This window comes from Suillus subalutaceus (genome assembly GCF_016647625.1).
Source record: "Suillus subalutaceus strain FC151 chromosome Unknown DFJ58scaffold_175, whole genome shotgun sequence".
Classification (NCBI taxonomy): domain Eukaryota; kingdom Fungi; phylum Basidiomycota; class Agaricomycetes; order Boletales; family Suillaceae; genus Suillus; species Suillus subalutaceus.
In genome coordinates this window covers 79188-93232 of record NW_024540424.1, presented here as the reverse complement: position 1 = coordinate 93232, position 14045 = coordinate 79188, and the positions used below count along the sequence as shown (strand labels likewise).

General features: G+C 48.3%; 4 protein-coding genes across 4 annotated transcripts; 2 read left to right on the top strand and 2 right to left on the bottom strand.

Moving 5' to 3' along the window:
* Positions 1–448: 448 nt before the first annotated feature.
* On the top strand, positions 449–4230 carry DFJ58DRAFT_734422 (uncharacterized protein; the record flags this gene model as incomplete). The annotated part of the gene is made up of 5 exons (XM_041386481.1): positions 449–1379; positions 1435–3357; positions 3416–3591; positions 3645–3899; positions 3964–4230. The coding sequence occupies 5 exons, from the start codon at positions 449–451 to the stop codon at positions 4228–4230; spliced, it is 3552 nt and encodes a 1183-aa protein (XP_041237591.1).
* Positions 4231–6164: 1934 nt separating this feature from the next.
* Positions 6165–7702, bottom strand: DFJ58DRAFT_816033 (cytochrome P450). Its single transcript, XM_041391732.1, is given in 10 exon segments — positions 6165–6392; positions 6454–6579; positions 6634–6681; positions 6720–6723; positions 6742–6771; positions 6822–6908; positions 6970–7072; positions 7120–7242; positions 7297–7546; positions 7600–7702. 10 exon segments carry the CDS (start codon positions 7674–7676, stop codon positions 6173–6175), a joined length of 1068 nt encoding a protein of 355 aa, XP_041237590.1. The 5' UTR covers positions 7677–7702; the 3' UTR covers positions 6165–6172.
* Positions 7703–9006: 1304 nt separating this feature from the next.
* On the top strand, positions 9007–10448 carry DFJ58DRAFT_816027 (TPR-like protein; the record flags this gene model as incomplete). The annotated part of the gene is made up of 6 exons (XM_041391731.1): positions 9007–9137; positions 9202–9266; positions 9319–9462; positions 9511–9656; positions 9715–9943; positions 10012–10448. Coding segments are annotated over 6 exons (907 nt in total), but the record flags the coding sequence as incomplete, so codon positions are not given.
* Positions 10449–11890: 1442 nt separating this feature from the next.
* DFJ58DRAFT_709623 (uncharacterized protein) lies at positions 11891–13305 on the bottom strand (the record flags this gene model as incomplete). Its single annotated transcript, XM_041383806.1, has 6 exons — positions 11891–12403; positions 12456–12652; positions 12711–12907; positions 12958–13000; positions 13054–13092; positions 13149–13305. 6 exons carry the CDS (start codon positions 13303–13305, stop codon positions 12152–12154), a joined length of 885 nt encoding a protein of 294 aa, XP_041237588.1. The 3' UTR covers positions 11891–12151.
* Positions 13306–14045: the final 740 nt, after the last annotated feature.

The following is a 14045-nucleotide window of genomic DNA, read 5'->3' as shown; positions in this document are numbered from 1 at the left end:
TCAGACTATAATACGTTCTGTTAACCAGTACACTGTGTGTCCTGGAATTCCCATCAACTGGCCTGACGACCTCCACTCATTCTACATGTCCTTTCCTTGGGCACGATACCATGATGGACCAGACGGGCTCCCATTCACCGTCGACATCACAGTTCCCCGACTTCCGCGTGCTCGATCGAAATTGTGCACACATCTCACTGTATGGGAAGATTACCCTTGTGAAGAGTGCGGTGAGATCTATGTGCATGTCTATCGTCTCATCGATATTGCGCGTAGTCCCAAGGCGCACACAAACTATCAGTATCTCGGTCTCGCACATATGCGAGATACTGTTAGAAAACACGCTGGTCAACTCAACCAATTGAAGCTGCAGGTAAGTTTTATTTACTATTCATCTGTATCAATGTAATTAATGCTCTATAGACCTGTAACTGACTCGCGCAGATATATGAACGCCCTCACTCAACTCGACGATTACAACCGCCTCTTGATGGCTATCTCTGAAAACGACATCCCTCGCATTCATCAAGTGATCAACATTGCCTTACGAAACGGTGCCAGCATTAGAGAAGTTGTTAACAAGTTAGAGGATGCTCTTGAGGGTACGTACCGGCCACGCGGATATGGTGCCGACGACTTCGATATCGCAACCCTGGTCTTTAGACTGGGGGGGCGTCAGTTGCTTTTTGCGCTGAATCAGAAACTCAACATCCCGTCCCTCCGCACTCTTCGTGCTAATTCGACATTCACCTCTCTCATGCCCACCATCGGTCCCATACGCAACGAACAATTTGACGAGAACATCCAAACAATTGTTGTCGACACTCGCTCAGATTCATTGCCGTTGCGGGGTGTCAGCTTTATGATCGATGAGATCGCACTCGAGGAGATGGCGGTTCATTTCCGTAAGTTCAACAAAGTCGGAGGTCTTTGTTGGAAGCACTCGCACGTTATCGACCCGGTTCTACGTACATACGACTCTGCCGTGAGCATCGCGCAGAAGCTCCATGAAGGCCACGTCCATCTCGGAAAGGAGCTCACTGTCATCGGTGTCTCGTGCTTCGGCGAAGACGAGATTTACCCTATCCTAGCAGCACCCACTTGCAAGACGGAGGACGCCTCAGACATGGAGCGCATCCTTGCGCAAACTGTTGAGCGTTGGAACTCGAGTAATGCGGTGACATCTGTCGGACCAGCCTGGTCTTTTGCGACAGATGGCGATGCAACTCGACGTGCCGCCGGACACAAACTTTTTGTCAAGACACCTTTACCTCCTGACTCACCTTTGTATGGCACGCTGATCAATATGCCGGGCCTCAATTTGTTCACAGGTGCGGGTGAAGTGACGCTTGATTTCGACTTCAAGCACATATTTAAGCGTATGTTTATGTTTTTTTTCTGTTGATGAATGCTACTAATTAAATATAAACCTAGGTATCTGCACACTCATCAGGTCACCTGCGGGCATTGTGCTCAATAATGGCCGCGTCATCAATTCCATGATGCTCGCGCGCTATCTTGTCTGGTTGCCAGCATACGAGGAAGCTGCGGTGACGAAACTCCTTTACCCCGATGACCCTCAAGACGTCCCTCGTGCAGTTGAGCTTATGCTCGCTATCATCGAATTCTCTCACACTCAGCTTCATGTCACCAATGACTCATTCTCCCTGGATATCGACACTCGCGCTGATGTCGCATCAATTCATCTACTCAGTAAACTCCTCGAGTCCATCCTGATCCCTTTCATCCGCGTCGATCTCTCTTTGGCCCAGCAATTCGAACACCTCAGTCGTTATTCACACCTTGCCTTCTCATTCTTCCATGCCCATCGCCGCTCATTCATGTCATATCAACTCTATTACGACACACAAACAATGGTCAAGAACGCTGTATTCTCCCTCGCGAAGCAACAGTCTCTGGACCCATACGCACCTTTTTTCCTCGGTGACGTTGGAGACGACCCCCTCGAGATTCTATTTGGGCGCACTCGCATGATAGGTGGACACAATTCGGCTTGTTCCTATGCCCAGGCTCTCGACCGTCTCGCTGCTGCAAAAGATATCGATGGAGTATTCAAGCGTCATCCCGAGCTTGATCCAGGTCATCGGCGGTTGAAACTCACTCGTCACGAGGGAGTGGATCACATCAATCGCGAGATCTGGAAGGGTGATATAATCTCCGGTCGATGTGATCTTCCATTGTCATGGCGCAAAGGCCATGATGATGCACTTTCGATCCTTACAATGTCACAACTCGATCACACTCATTACGCATATTCAGCACTCTTCACTCCTACCTCTGGCATTGACATGCTTCGTCCTTTCGGACACAACAAGTATCTCGGAATCAGTAACACAGACGATGAACTCGGCGACCCAAGTCAAGTACCGAGACTTCCCCCTCCCATTCAAACATCACCTACAGCACAATTCTTAGAGACAGTGTTAGGTCAGGATGATGTCGAGAGCGCGGATCCTGGAGAGTTGCAGGGAGAGATTGACGACGAAGAAGCCATGCTGACATTTCAAGAGGCCTTAATCGATGACTCGCCTACTGATGCCCCGCCTGCTCAGTCCAATCAGCCTCTCGCTCTAGATCCACTGTCCCCTCCATTGCCGCAGGGCCCAGGCATCTCTCCTGATGACTACCTGTTGTATAACCGACGCTGGATTCACAAACAGACTGTCTGCCGTCTTGTCATCAACAAGGATTTCATTTCGAAATCGCTGAATCGACTCGAGCGTGTCCGTGCAGGCTATACGAAGGTCAACAAGCGTATTGACATGTCGGCAGGTCGAATTACTGAGCAGAACTTATTTCTCGTCGGAGATATCTTTCTTACCATCCTTCGTTCAGCTCAGACACTTTCCATTGGCGTACTTCGTTCAACTACAGCAAGTCTCGACGGTATTTCGCGCTCATCTATCAATACAGGAGTTATGAAAGCACCGAGGACCACAGCGAAGATCACCGGCCAACTCCTCAGCATCGTTTCTACTCGTCCTTCACCTGACGTCTTGCAGGTGTTCTTATGGGATGGCGGATATGTGACAGCGCATTCACTCATTCAGGGTTCCGCACAATCCACAGATCGCGTCGTTGTGGTGACAGTCCCAGGTTCTCTGGTTGAGCCTGTCAACCCCGACCCTACGTTCATTCGACTTCGCAATGACATCAATGTGGACGAGTTCTTGCAAGTGAACGGGGGCCAGAGCACATGGCAAATCTCACGCGACGCCCTGCAAGTGGCTTGTGACTTGCTATGGGCGAAAGCTGTGGAGATGAATGTGCCGCTCAAGTCAATCGCAGTAGTCACTCCTTCCGACGAGACAAGATTTCCTTACAGACGCTCGGATGGTGAGTTTTTCGAGTTTGTATTGTAAATCTGTTTCTAATTCTACGTTTATATCTACAGGTACTCCCGCGGTGATATCCATGGAAGCAAGTAATCTGCTTGGAGCGTCTGCAGGGGATCGTATCTCCGTATGTCCCCTGTGCGAGTCGAGTGTACTGAACATGCGAAATCATATGGGTCAACACATCCTGCGCGCGCTGAGTAACACACCGGAGGAGGTCATGTTGAAAGAGCAGGTATGTTTTTATTATTATTTCATTTGTACTTTACACTAAACACTGTCTACAAGGTCGGCAATACACTTCCATGCGGGTTTTGTGGGCATTCTGGGCAACCAGAGTGTGCCATTACTATCACCACACCTGCAAAGGGCGCAACAACCTGGGACACCAAATGTGCGTACCAGCACTCGTTCCGATACGCGTCTGCCGATGTCGGCTCGAAGAATCAGCCATGCCGCAACGTCCCACTGAAGTGCGAGCTCTGCTATCCTACTCTCCCTCCAGTCCCTGGCAGGAACACAAGGAAGACTTACAGTGTCCCGGTCAGTGCCGTGTGGCGCTACAACATGCACGAGCATGTCTTCCGGGAGCACAAGGAATACGCAGTCCCAGGACAGAGAGAGAACTGGTGTACCACTGCCCGCAAGCGTTTGGAAGGAGATGAGGCTCACAGACCTGGAGCAGACTGCTTCGCGCATCCCAAAGACTCATTGGCAACCCTCCTACATTCCTCCGGGCGAAATCGGCAAGGAGAATGTGCCTCTGTTAGTTTCTCGTGGATCCAAACGCGCTGGAGCACAAGCTGGTCCATCCCGTCCATCAAAGAAGGCCCGAACGACCGTTGGAACTGCTGTTTCTGTACTCAGTGCTTGATTTCTTACTTTACGAGCCTATTCCAGTCGCCTACATACTTGTCTTCATCCATTATATCACTGCAGCTGTCTGTTTTGCTTTGCGAGAGTTGAATCGATCCGTTTTAACTTGTCATTTTGCGATGAACGACTACCTAATATGGCTAAATTACATGATCGGTCACGCTGTCATCACGCTGTCACGGTAGGTGTAGGGGGTACCCAAGTTACAACAGGTTAGTGTCTTGAACTACTCGATCCCACACCTCTTGCTGCAGCTGGTGTTCATAGTTATAATAGGACAATTAGATATATACCAATGTACAGCTGGCTTTGTACCGAGGTCAAGTGAAACGCATAGTGATCAATTAGGCGCAAACGATCTGATCGCTCGTCGCGGACTTTAAAAATTTCAAGTTGAGTGCCAAGATCGAGCACATGCAATTGGTTGACATTGTCGACGGAAAGCTTTTGCGTTTTGCCATCAGTACACATATGACCCGATCCTATCGACATCCATCGAAATCAATCTGTTCAATATTTGCTATTTCTGCGAGCTATCAGCGAGTATGCACTGATCGTACGACGCGATCGCCGATAGTTGCACTAGGACTCTGCAACGCCTATTTGCAGCTCTAGATCTCGGTGCAACTTGATGATATAGAGCAGACTTGATCATGCTCATCGTTGACCGGAGGCAGAAAGCAAGACCGCCGACAAGAACATTGTCGTACTAGCGCCTCCGGAGCGCGCGAGATGGCGGTGTAAGCCCGATCCGTGGATCAGATTACGTTTTCTTTGCGAACCTGAACTTGAGTGTCTCTTATGTATTCGCAATCACTGACACCACCCTTTGTGTGACAATAGAACAAAAGGGTTGCCACTGCCCTGGGCAGACCCTGGCTGGCAGACCATGTGTTCAGGTCCCAGGTCACCAATCCCGGGCGGCTAGATCTTGACTGTGGAGCTCTGATGCGGCTGTTTTTCACTAACACGATTTTTTTGTTGTATTATTCTATTTGCAAATACGTACATTTCCCCACTAACTGATGTCATTCTCAGCGTCCTCGTTGTCACCCTCAACGTGCTCGCTGTCGTCGCATCACCATGATCGCCGTCGTCATACATACCCCCTTCGTTGTTCCTAAGTTGCCAATATTCTTTGTTCTACCATTCCAGTCACTCACCTACCTCCCACGACCCAGGACCACCATTCAGAAAGCTGTGCCAGTATGTACATCTTCGTGAGGATCTTGCTTGACCACGGCACCCATAGCTGTTCTGTCGCTGGAGAATGGTACTATTTGAATGCCAGTGATTTCCGTAGCGTCTCTCATCTCCTCGTAATCCAGCCATACAGGGTCCTTGACACGGTGATGTCGATATGATATAATTGATGACTTTGTGGAGGATATCTTTCATGCAAACAAATCAATTATCTTCTGAGTACGCTAATCAGACTCGGTCGCATTGTGGTACAACTGATTATGCCATCGAATATTAGGTCTTTATTATACATCCGATTCCTACTGATTCCAAAGAGCGAGCATGTTGAGCTATCACCAGTGTGTTGAAGTCTTGCGGGTGACTGCTTTTTTGAAGCAATTTTCTTCAAAGATATCATTCGACCGTGGTCAGGACTACTACTCAGTTCTATTGCTGTATAAAAGCCCGCCTTCAGACCATGGTTCAAGTTGTCTTGTTGTGATCCATGGTTGTTGCTCAGGGTATTCTCTATCTCTTCATCAACTCGACGTATTGACGTGCACAAAGTGTGCGAAGCTGCAAGTGCAGCTGATCAAGAGCTGATCATGGAGCGTGCTCACCTCACTTTGTGTCCGAATCATCTGTATTCACCAGCACTTTCAGCAACAACTACAATGCGAATTCTGTGGTTGTGTTTGCCCCTTCTTGCACTCATCATTATGTGCTAGTTTTAAAGGCAGCTGCAGTTTTAAAACACTCTAATCCGTACACCCATCCGTCATCATCGCTCTCAGCTTCGCAACCTTGACCCGGGGAATGACATCGATTTTAAATGGCGCTGCATGGGGAGTGACCACGTCACTGAAAGCGTGCGTGTTAATCGGTGCGTCGGGTCGTTGAACAATGCGGAAAGACCACAAGAGAAGTGCAAGGGAAATGTACAACGAGTGGTTTGCGAGGTGTAGGCCAGGACATACACTTTTAATGACAAATGAACTTCGTTGATCAGTGTCAGAAAACCGATGTCGGCACGACTTACCGTCTACCAAAGCCATACGTGATGAACTTCATATTATTGTCCTTAAGGCGGCCTTCTGAATCAAGCCAGCGCTGGGGATCGAATATTTCAGGATCTGGGAAGACGATAGGATCGCGAGAAAGAGTCCTGAAGACACGCGCTTAACGAAACGATATTGTACATCGTGAAGCAACACCGTACCAATGGCAGCCGTAGACTGTTGCACCCTTGGGAATGCAGTATCCTTGCTGATTGCACATAAACTAGAATTAGAACGTGGGTTACGACAAATTAAGACACTGACCCACAAAATATCCTTGGTTGCACGGTGGGGAAATCCTGAGGCACATGTCAACATCGTGCAGGAGCGTACCGAAATTCGAATTTACCTATGCGAACGATAGGTCTCCATCTCAAAGCTTCCAACAAGAACGCGTGCAATTGGGGGAGCGAGCTTGAATCATTAAATGTCGGCACTAATACAACGAAGATTAGTTGAGAAATCAAAGCCGTTGTATCCCTTTGGTTTGGCATTACTTCTGTCTGACCCGATGACCATATCGAGCTCTTCATGTACCTTTGCCTGAGCCAGTGGGTGGCACGCCGCAGCCATAACAGTAGCGGTAATTCCAATGGCGGTCTGAACCAGGAGTAAGTTCGCGGAAATAAATAAGTTGCATGGCTTGCCGTATCAGATCCCGCCCCAAAGAGTGATCCGGCGAGATAAGACATCTCATCTGTAGAGAGTTGGTGCTTTTGGGTGTTTTCCAATAGTGCCTTGGTTAAAGAGGGGCCGGCTTTGTTTTGATCCTGCATACAACAAGATATAAGTCACATACGTTTATCAAACAGAGAGCCTCTCACCACTTCACTCTCGACGCGCCTTAGCTGCTGCCTAAATAACTCGAGCTCCTCATGATGCCACTCATAGAGTTGTTTTCCGTAACCAGGCAAGTAGCGCAAAAGGGGCACACGATCGACGAGATAAGCTCCTGGGCGAACTGTAACCTGGAAATGTTCAACGACTCTGCGGACACGGACAAGTTCGGGATCGGCGCTGGCAGTGGGCGCAGACTTCCCATAAGTCACCCTAAGAACAACTGATGCTGCATACCTTGAGGTACCAAATCTATGAAAGGATCACAAAAGGCCTTGGTAGTGACGTACCGCTGTGCGTGCTTCTGGTGGTTCGTCGGGTCATTCAGCACATCCAATATAAAATTCATCGCATTCTCGCGCTGCATATCTTGGTATGCCTCTGCTGCCTTTGGCTGTAAATGAGCATGTATTGCCTTTCGGAGGCGCCGGAAGCGTTCTCCAGAACGAGCCATTGTGAGACTCATTCCATTTGAGAGAATCTCACCCGCGGCAATGGACCGAGGTCGATCTACCAGTGATCCACCTTCTTTCTCCATGATGTCTGTGGCTGCCTGGTAAACGGGTCATTGTCAGAGGAAGCTCAAGGTATGGGCAGATTACCTCTATGCTGCCAATAACAATTATCACTTGGCTACCTTGTCGGAACGACACAACCGGTCCATACTCTCGAACCAAGTTGGTCAGTGCATAGGCAATGCTGAGTGGACGATCTACATCAACCTCTAATATTTTGTATAACACCGCCAAAACTCACTTCACAGCAGGCAAAGCGTTGCTCCAGAACCAACGGGCGGGAGGTCCAGGTGGAAGCGGGATGCCCTTCCTGCCCGCTAACGAAAATTTCTTGTATAACACGACGAGTACCACTACGGCTGTGACGACGCCTGCGCCATAGTCAACACTCCTGGTGCTAGTGAGAGCTTCCAGCATCATAATGTGATGCTGGAATATAAAATAGGGGTTAAACTCCAATCAGCGTAGAACTTGCGTCTGATAAGTCGTGCGTGTCCAACGTCTTATAGTACCTCGCACTCGGCCTGTTACGTGATGAGGATCTATCAGATTCAGGTCGCTCCGAGGATGGAACCAGAGTAAACGCTGATATAAAGTAGAATCCGATGAGAATCAGGCTCTCCGACATCGCGGGTTATGGTCCGGTACGGCGGTACCTGTCGAGATAGGTTAGACTGGGACGGCTAGCCTACAACACGAGGATCTTGATAATACACTCTCTATTTCAGCATTCTCTGAAACAACTTGAAGGATCAGCCAGCTTAACAATAATCTGGCCAGGTGATCAAGCCAGTCACCACGACCCTGTAATAAAAGTGTCGGTCGTTAAAACGTCAAAGTGCCACGTCTGTTATTGCCGCGCGTTGGTAGAGGAGTTCGCTTGATCAGTGAAGCGATGCGTTCTTCGCAAAGCGCGGAGTTATCTTCAGCCATGGAGAGTTTCTGGGCGTGAGAACGTCACTTCCACCAACAACCGTTGAACCGTCCCCGGCAGCGGACTAGTGTTGTGAGCAGAACTGGCAGAACCATATTCTTGGGCACAGGCTGCCTCACTTGAAGCCAAAAAAAATAATCGTTGGGCCGTCAGAGCCAGAGTCTAACTTAATCACGCTTCAATTCCTGGATCTGACTCAGCTACCGACAACGAATCTAGAATTTACGTAACACATTGGTCTTTCCCTTCATGAGTTTACAGTCGGCCTTGGAACGATTAGCTACGTACCGTGCCAGCAACACGCGCGCTTCGCAAGATATATTCCGCAATGGACTTCTGGTGCTTCAGAAAAGCAGTTTTAAAAAGTTGGGAGACGACGGCAAGCCATTTCGTAGTCGTCCACGCCTGTTATTTGAACTTAAGTCATTCCGATATTCCTGCAGGCTGGACATCCTTAGAACAATTGGCATTGGCCTCAATAGACGTCGGACGACTCGACATAGCAGATGTGTGTCCTTCTGCGTACTTATCTCACCCTAAGCTCAACCTCATTTCTATAGCAATGCCTCCAGCTCATTGCCGACAAATTCCCCAACTCCCCACGCGTCGACTGTCTCATAGGTATCCGAATGGAAGCTACAGAGCCTCCAGAAACAGCCCTTAAATACTACGCTGATATACTTGAAGCTGATTCCGCCAATGTCGTGCGTGCTTTCATATACGTGTCTTTCGTGCGCTTACTCTCACTACAGGCGATCTGGAAGCGACGAATATCGGTCCTGAGGAGAATAGGAAAGGTCGAAAAGGCTGTGAATGAACTCGTGCAATTATTGGACACGTTCTATACGGACGTTGAAGGGTGGCTAGAACTCGCGGATATTTACGCGTCGTGTAACCAGTGCGTCTCCATTCTATAATACCATCACACATCTCATTCATTTTGTTTGCTCGCACAGATATGATCACTCCTTCCAGGCGCTCTCACATGTTCTACTCCTAACACCCCAGAACCCCTTCTACGTTCTCCAAGCCGCTGAAACAGCCTACACCTCCGAAGACTTCTCCCTCGCCATCAAGATGTTCCTCACAGTCGTCGACATGACCGACGCTGATGATTCAGAACAACTTTTGCAAGAATCCACGCCTCTCGGGATCACTGTGCGAGCGTGGTTTGGCGTGAAACTCGTGCGTTTTTTGTCTCTTGCGTGGGCTGCTTGCTCAGTTGAACATCGATGTAATTCTTAAAAAAACAGTGTACTCGTCGGATAGCACAAAATGCGAACCTGAAGTCTGTATCGAATACTAGTGCACCGAAGAACCTGGAGTTACTAGATGAGCTGGCCACGGAGCGTCTTCGAGTTGCGTACTCAAGTTCGGGTCAGAAGGGTGAGATTGCGCAAGGGAGACAAGAGGTTTTTGCTTGGGTCGCGACTCCCCTTGCGTAGGTATAAGTTTATTTCCCTTTTCTTCTTGAGCTACGTCCAGTCCCATCTTGTTTGCATTTTTGATATTCACTTAGATGTGATCAAGGGACGAGATAGTCATCAATGTACTAGACAGACACTGGAGGTAAATATTATGACGAGGCTGGAGCAGAGGTTTTAGGCGAGCACGCACGCCTCACTTGAGACAGAGAGATTGTGGGCCACCGCCTCGCTGCAAGTAGGACTGGTGTCATCTGGATCCTTGTGCGTATTTGAAGGGAGTGAGGCTACTACAACCGAGTGCAATGGAAGCAAATGGAGAGGAGAGGATGGGGAATGAAAAGATTACGACGAGAATTTCGAAGACGATTCAAAGACGGTGGCCATGGCACAGAGGCAAGAAGCGTATTTCCACCTCAGCCGTTCGCTTGAAGACAAAAACTCTATCCTCATCTTCCGATGCCTTCTCCCATTTACTCCGTTGTGCTAACTTCTTGCAGGCTACTAACCTGAGGTCGCGAGGAACTAACTTTCGACTGAACCCCCTGCGGCATCACTATTCACAAAGCATCATACAGCAGTGCAGGCAGCAGCACTGGTTAAATCATGCCAATCTAGCGGTCGCAAGTTCGAAACAAAGGTATCATCTTTTCGTTTTGATATGCAACATACATACTTAACGCCGAGTCATATAGTATGCTCACCTCAGCTATAAATGCCAGAGAGCAGTCCCTAACCTTTTGGGCGCTTTGCCAGCTGAAAGAGATCGTGCAACGAAGCGTTGTCATCTGTTCCAACACAGAGCACAGGATATGTGAATATCCGTGTATAAAACTGAAGAGCTTTTGACTCGATATCAAAAACACATCGGACCTCAGCCCTCTCCTGAATTGCAATTATATGAGATTCATGTCACTCCTCACCACTACGATGTCTTCCGCAGCGACAGCTGGCAAAGGTACTGCACAACAGATCATCGCTAGCGCTCCGCCAAAGCTAGTGACTACTTTTGCAGTCTAGCGCGTTCTGGACGTGCGGGCCTCAGATTGTATGCTTACGGGCGTTCACAAACCATGCGGAGTGCGGAACGCTCATAGGTCATAACAAGGATATGCCGTTCTTGTTTGTGTGTAGACCAGACTCACCAGACTACACAATCACCGAGTTTCAAAATTGCGAATGTGACTGCTGCTGCGACCCGGTACTTTAACTTGTTGGAAATTTGATCATTTAGGGAATCTCCGGACAACGCCTGGGGCTCAAGTGCTAAACGGTCCCCGGTCCCAAGTGCTATGCTTTATGGTAAAATCAAAATTCTCTTCTCAGTGCTTCTTTCGATGCTCAAAATGTCATTCCCCACACCTGAATCGGATAGTACGGTCTTGTTGGGAACAAGGTAAAGTCTTGGTGAGCAACGTTCTCGCCAATAGCAGCTTCGGCCAAGAGCATTTCTTTCTTGTGGACGACGACTACTACTAGGTGACAGATTTGGAGCACGTAGTCAAAAGCTTTTACCACCGAGACCACGTCGAGGGCACATAAGAAATTGCTTCAGGCTCCTATATCTTGATGTGTAGAAAGTTACATGACCTGTGAAACATTAATGGCGCAAAAAGGAGCTACACGTAGAAAAACACCCTTGCAAGACGATAGCAAGTTGTTTTGATGTTTGTGGTTTATATATGATCATGCATGATAGACAATGATTTGTAAGCACGCTGGCTTACTAGAGTTCCCAGATTCTACATAAACACTGTCCGCGATACTGAAACATAAGCTTTCAGTATCACTGGCTTTTGGCGTTACAGTTAAGGGACGACAGTCTTAGCTAAGTTACACGATTACACATATGTACAGGTAGTCAGATGAAAAAAACGCGCTTGCCATCATGATTGGCAACTTCCCTCGCTATCGATCATTGCTTGCCATCCTTCATGTTTCTAGCTATCCCTCAATGTTAGTGCCCTCTTCAGGCGCTCACTATACTTGCGTCATCCGGCTTCGGCTTCGTTTGCTCCGTCATTATCTGTTTCGAGGTTGTCCCCTCCTGTCCATAGAATGATGTTCTAGTGTACGTGTTTAGGGGGAACATCACGATGACACTCGAGAACATTCCGGGGGATGAGAAAGACTGGTCAAGATCACATGTGTCTTTCGACAATACGCGATATGCGAAGGTGACGATCACCAGGATGTTACATATGATAAGACTGACCGCAGCCTAAACGTCTGTTAGATGTTGTTGAGGGATGCGAGGAATGGAAGTTGCTCACCTTGACATGCGCGAAGATGAGCGTAGTTTCTGTCACGGGCCTGAAGAGGATTATAGAATGGGGGATGGTGATGGCAGTGATTACAATCGATGCGCCGAATGAGGACAGGACCAATATTTTTCTGCTACGTGAGAGCCCTATATTTTTCAAGAGATGCAGTGGCGCTGCGACGAGAGAAGAATCCGAAATAACGTCCGCTGTGGAAACCAATAATTTGAGGACCATACAGCCATAGAATTACAAAGAGATACCGACTGATCAGTTGCGAGATTGCCACAGGCTCGGACATCTGGCACGCATGGAATATGCATATGTTGACCTTCTGAATCAGCAGCGCGACCCACATGCAGGCAAATGATACCGCAATAAGATGAGTGATCCATATGTGGACCTTGCGGTCTGAATGGTTGGCGATTCTGATGATGCAAAAAATGACACTCATACGTGCTGCCCTGGATAAGTCAGTCAGGACTGTACGTGATGAGTAAGCTGTGATGTGCACCACAAAACGGAGGTTAAAGCCACTGCGAGGACCCAGGATGGCACTGATATAAATGTTAGGCAAATCTTGGAGGGAAAAGTCAAGTAGTATACTGACTATCTGTCAAGGGGACCCAAATGCATGTCAGGCAGACAACTGGGGTTAACAGTGGTTGGTTTACTGGATAAAGTAGTGTGCAAGGAAACTTCTACCGTCTGAGATGAGTGAAATTGCTGCCCATGCATCTTCCCACCAGATGCGATGCGTCCAAACTCTGTAAACAAGCCTGAAGATGGTACAGACTATAGCAATGCCGTGGGATAGAGACCCCGCAACTTCCAAGCGATGATAAACAGAAGAACACGACATGATAGCTATTTTCAACTCACCGGCCAGTTGAGTGAAGTCCATTTATCCGATAGGACAAGGGTAATGGTGAGTGTTATACACAGAGCCGGAGCTCGTGGAGGCCAGCCATATATGTGACGCGGAAGCATTCTTTGTACATGTCTTTGAGATGATATGATGATCAGGATCGCCCACGGCATATCTAGCCAGTGATGACAACTTGCAGGGCTATGCATATATGTCATAAGACTGACCGGTTGGCATAGTCTCACATGAGATGTAAGGCACCTGTTGAGATGCCATGTCAATCAGTCATCTTCTCAGGCTCGCACACTTACTAGTAACCCCGGCATTGCTTAGGCTTCAGCCTCAACATAAGGTGATCATGCGAAGAGAGACATACTTCTCTTCATGGTACAAAACAGGATTGTTGATGAAAGATCAGAAGATGACAACAATGAGTTTCGGGGTGCCATGGTCGATATTGCAGACGAAGATAAGACAGAGTGGGCAAAGAAAGTCTTGCCGTCAAAGGCTGCCCTGGCCTTGGGTGTACATGGTCGTTTTACGAGCCTGCATTGATGATCCCGTTGTTCCGATTCATGGAGATCATCATGAGTGATTAGTGACCAGCAGCAAATTTGCAAGTGTACTAGGCGAACGTTCGCATCATCCCTGAACCACTCACGTCAAGTGTCACTGACTAGCGGGAACAGCCTCCTGTGGGAGCTCAAACCTAATGTTGTTCGGACTAACCTGAA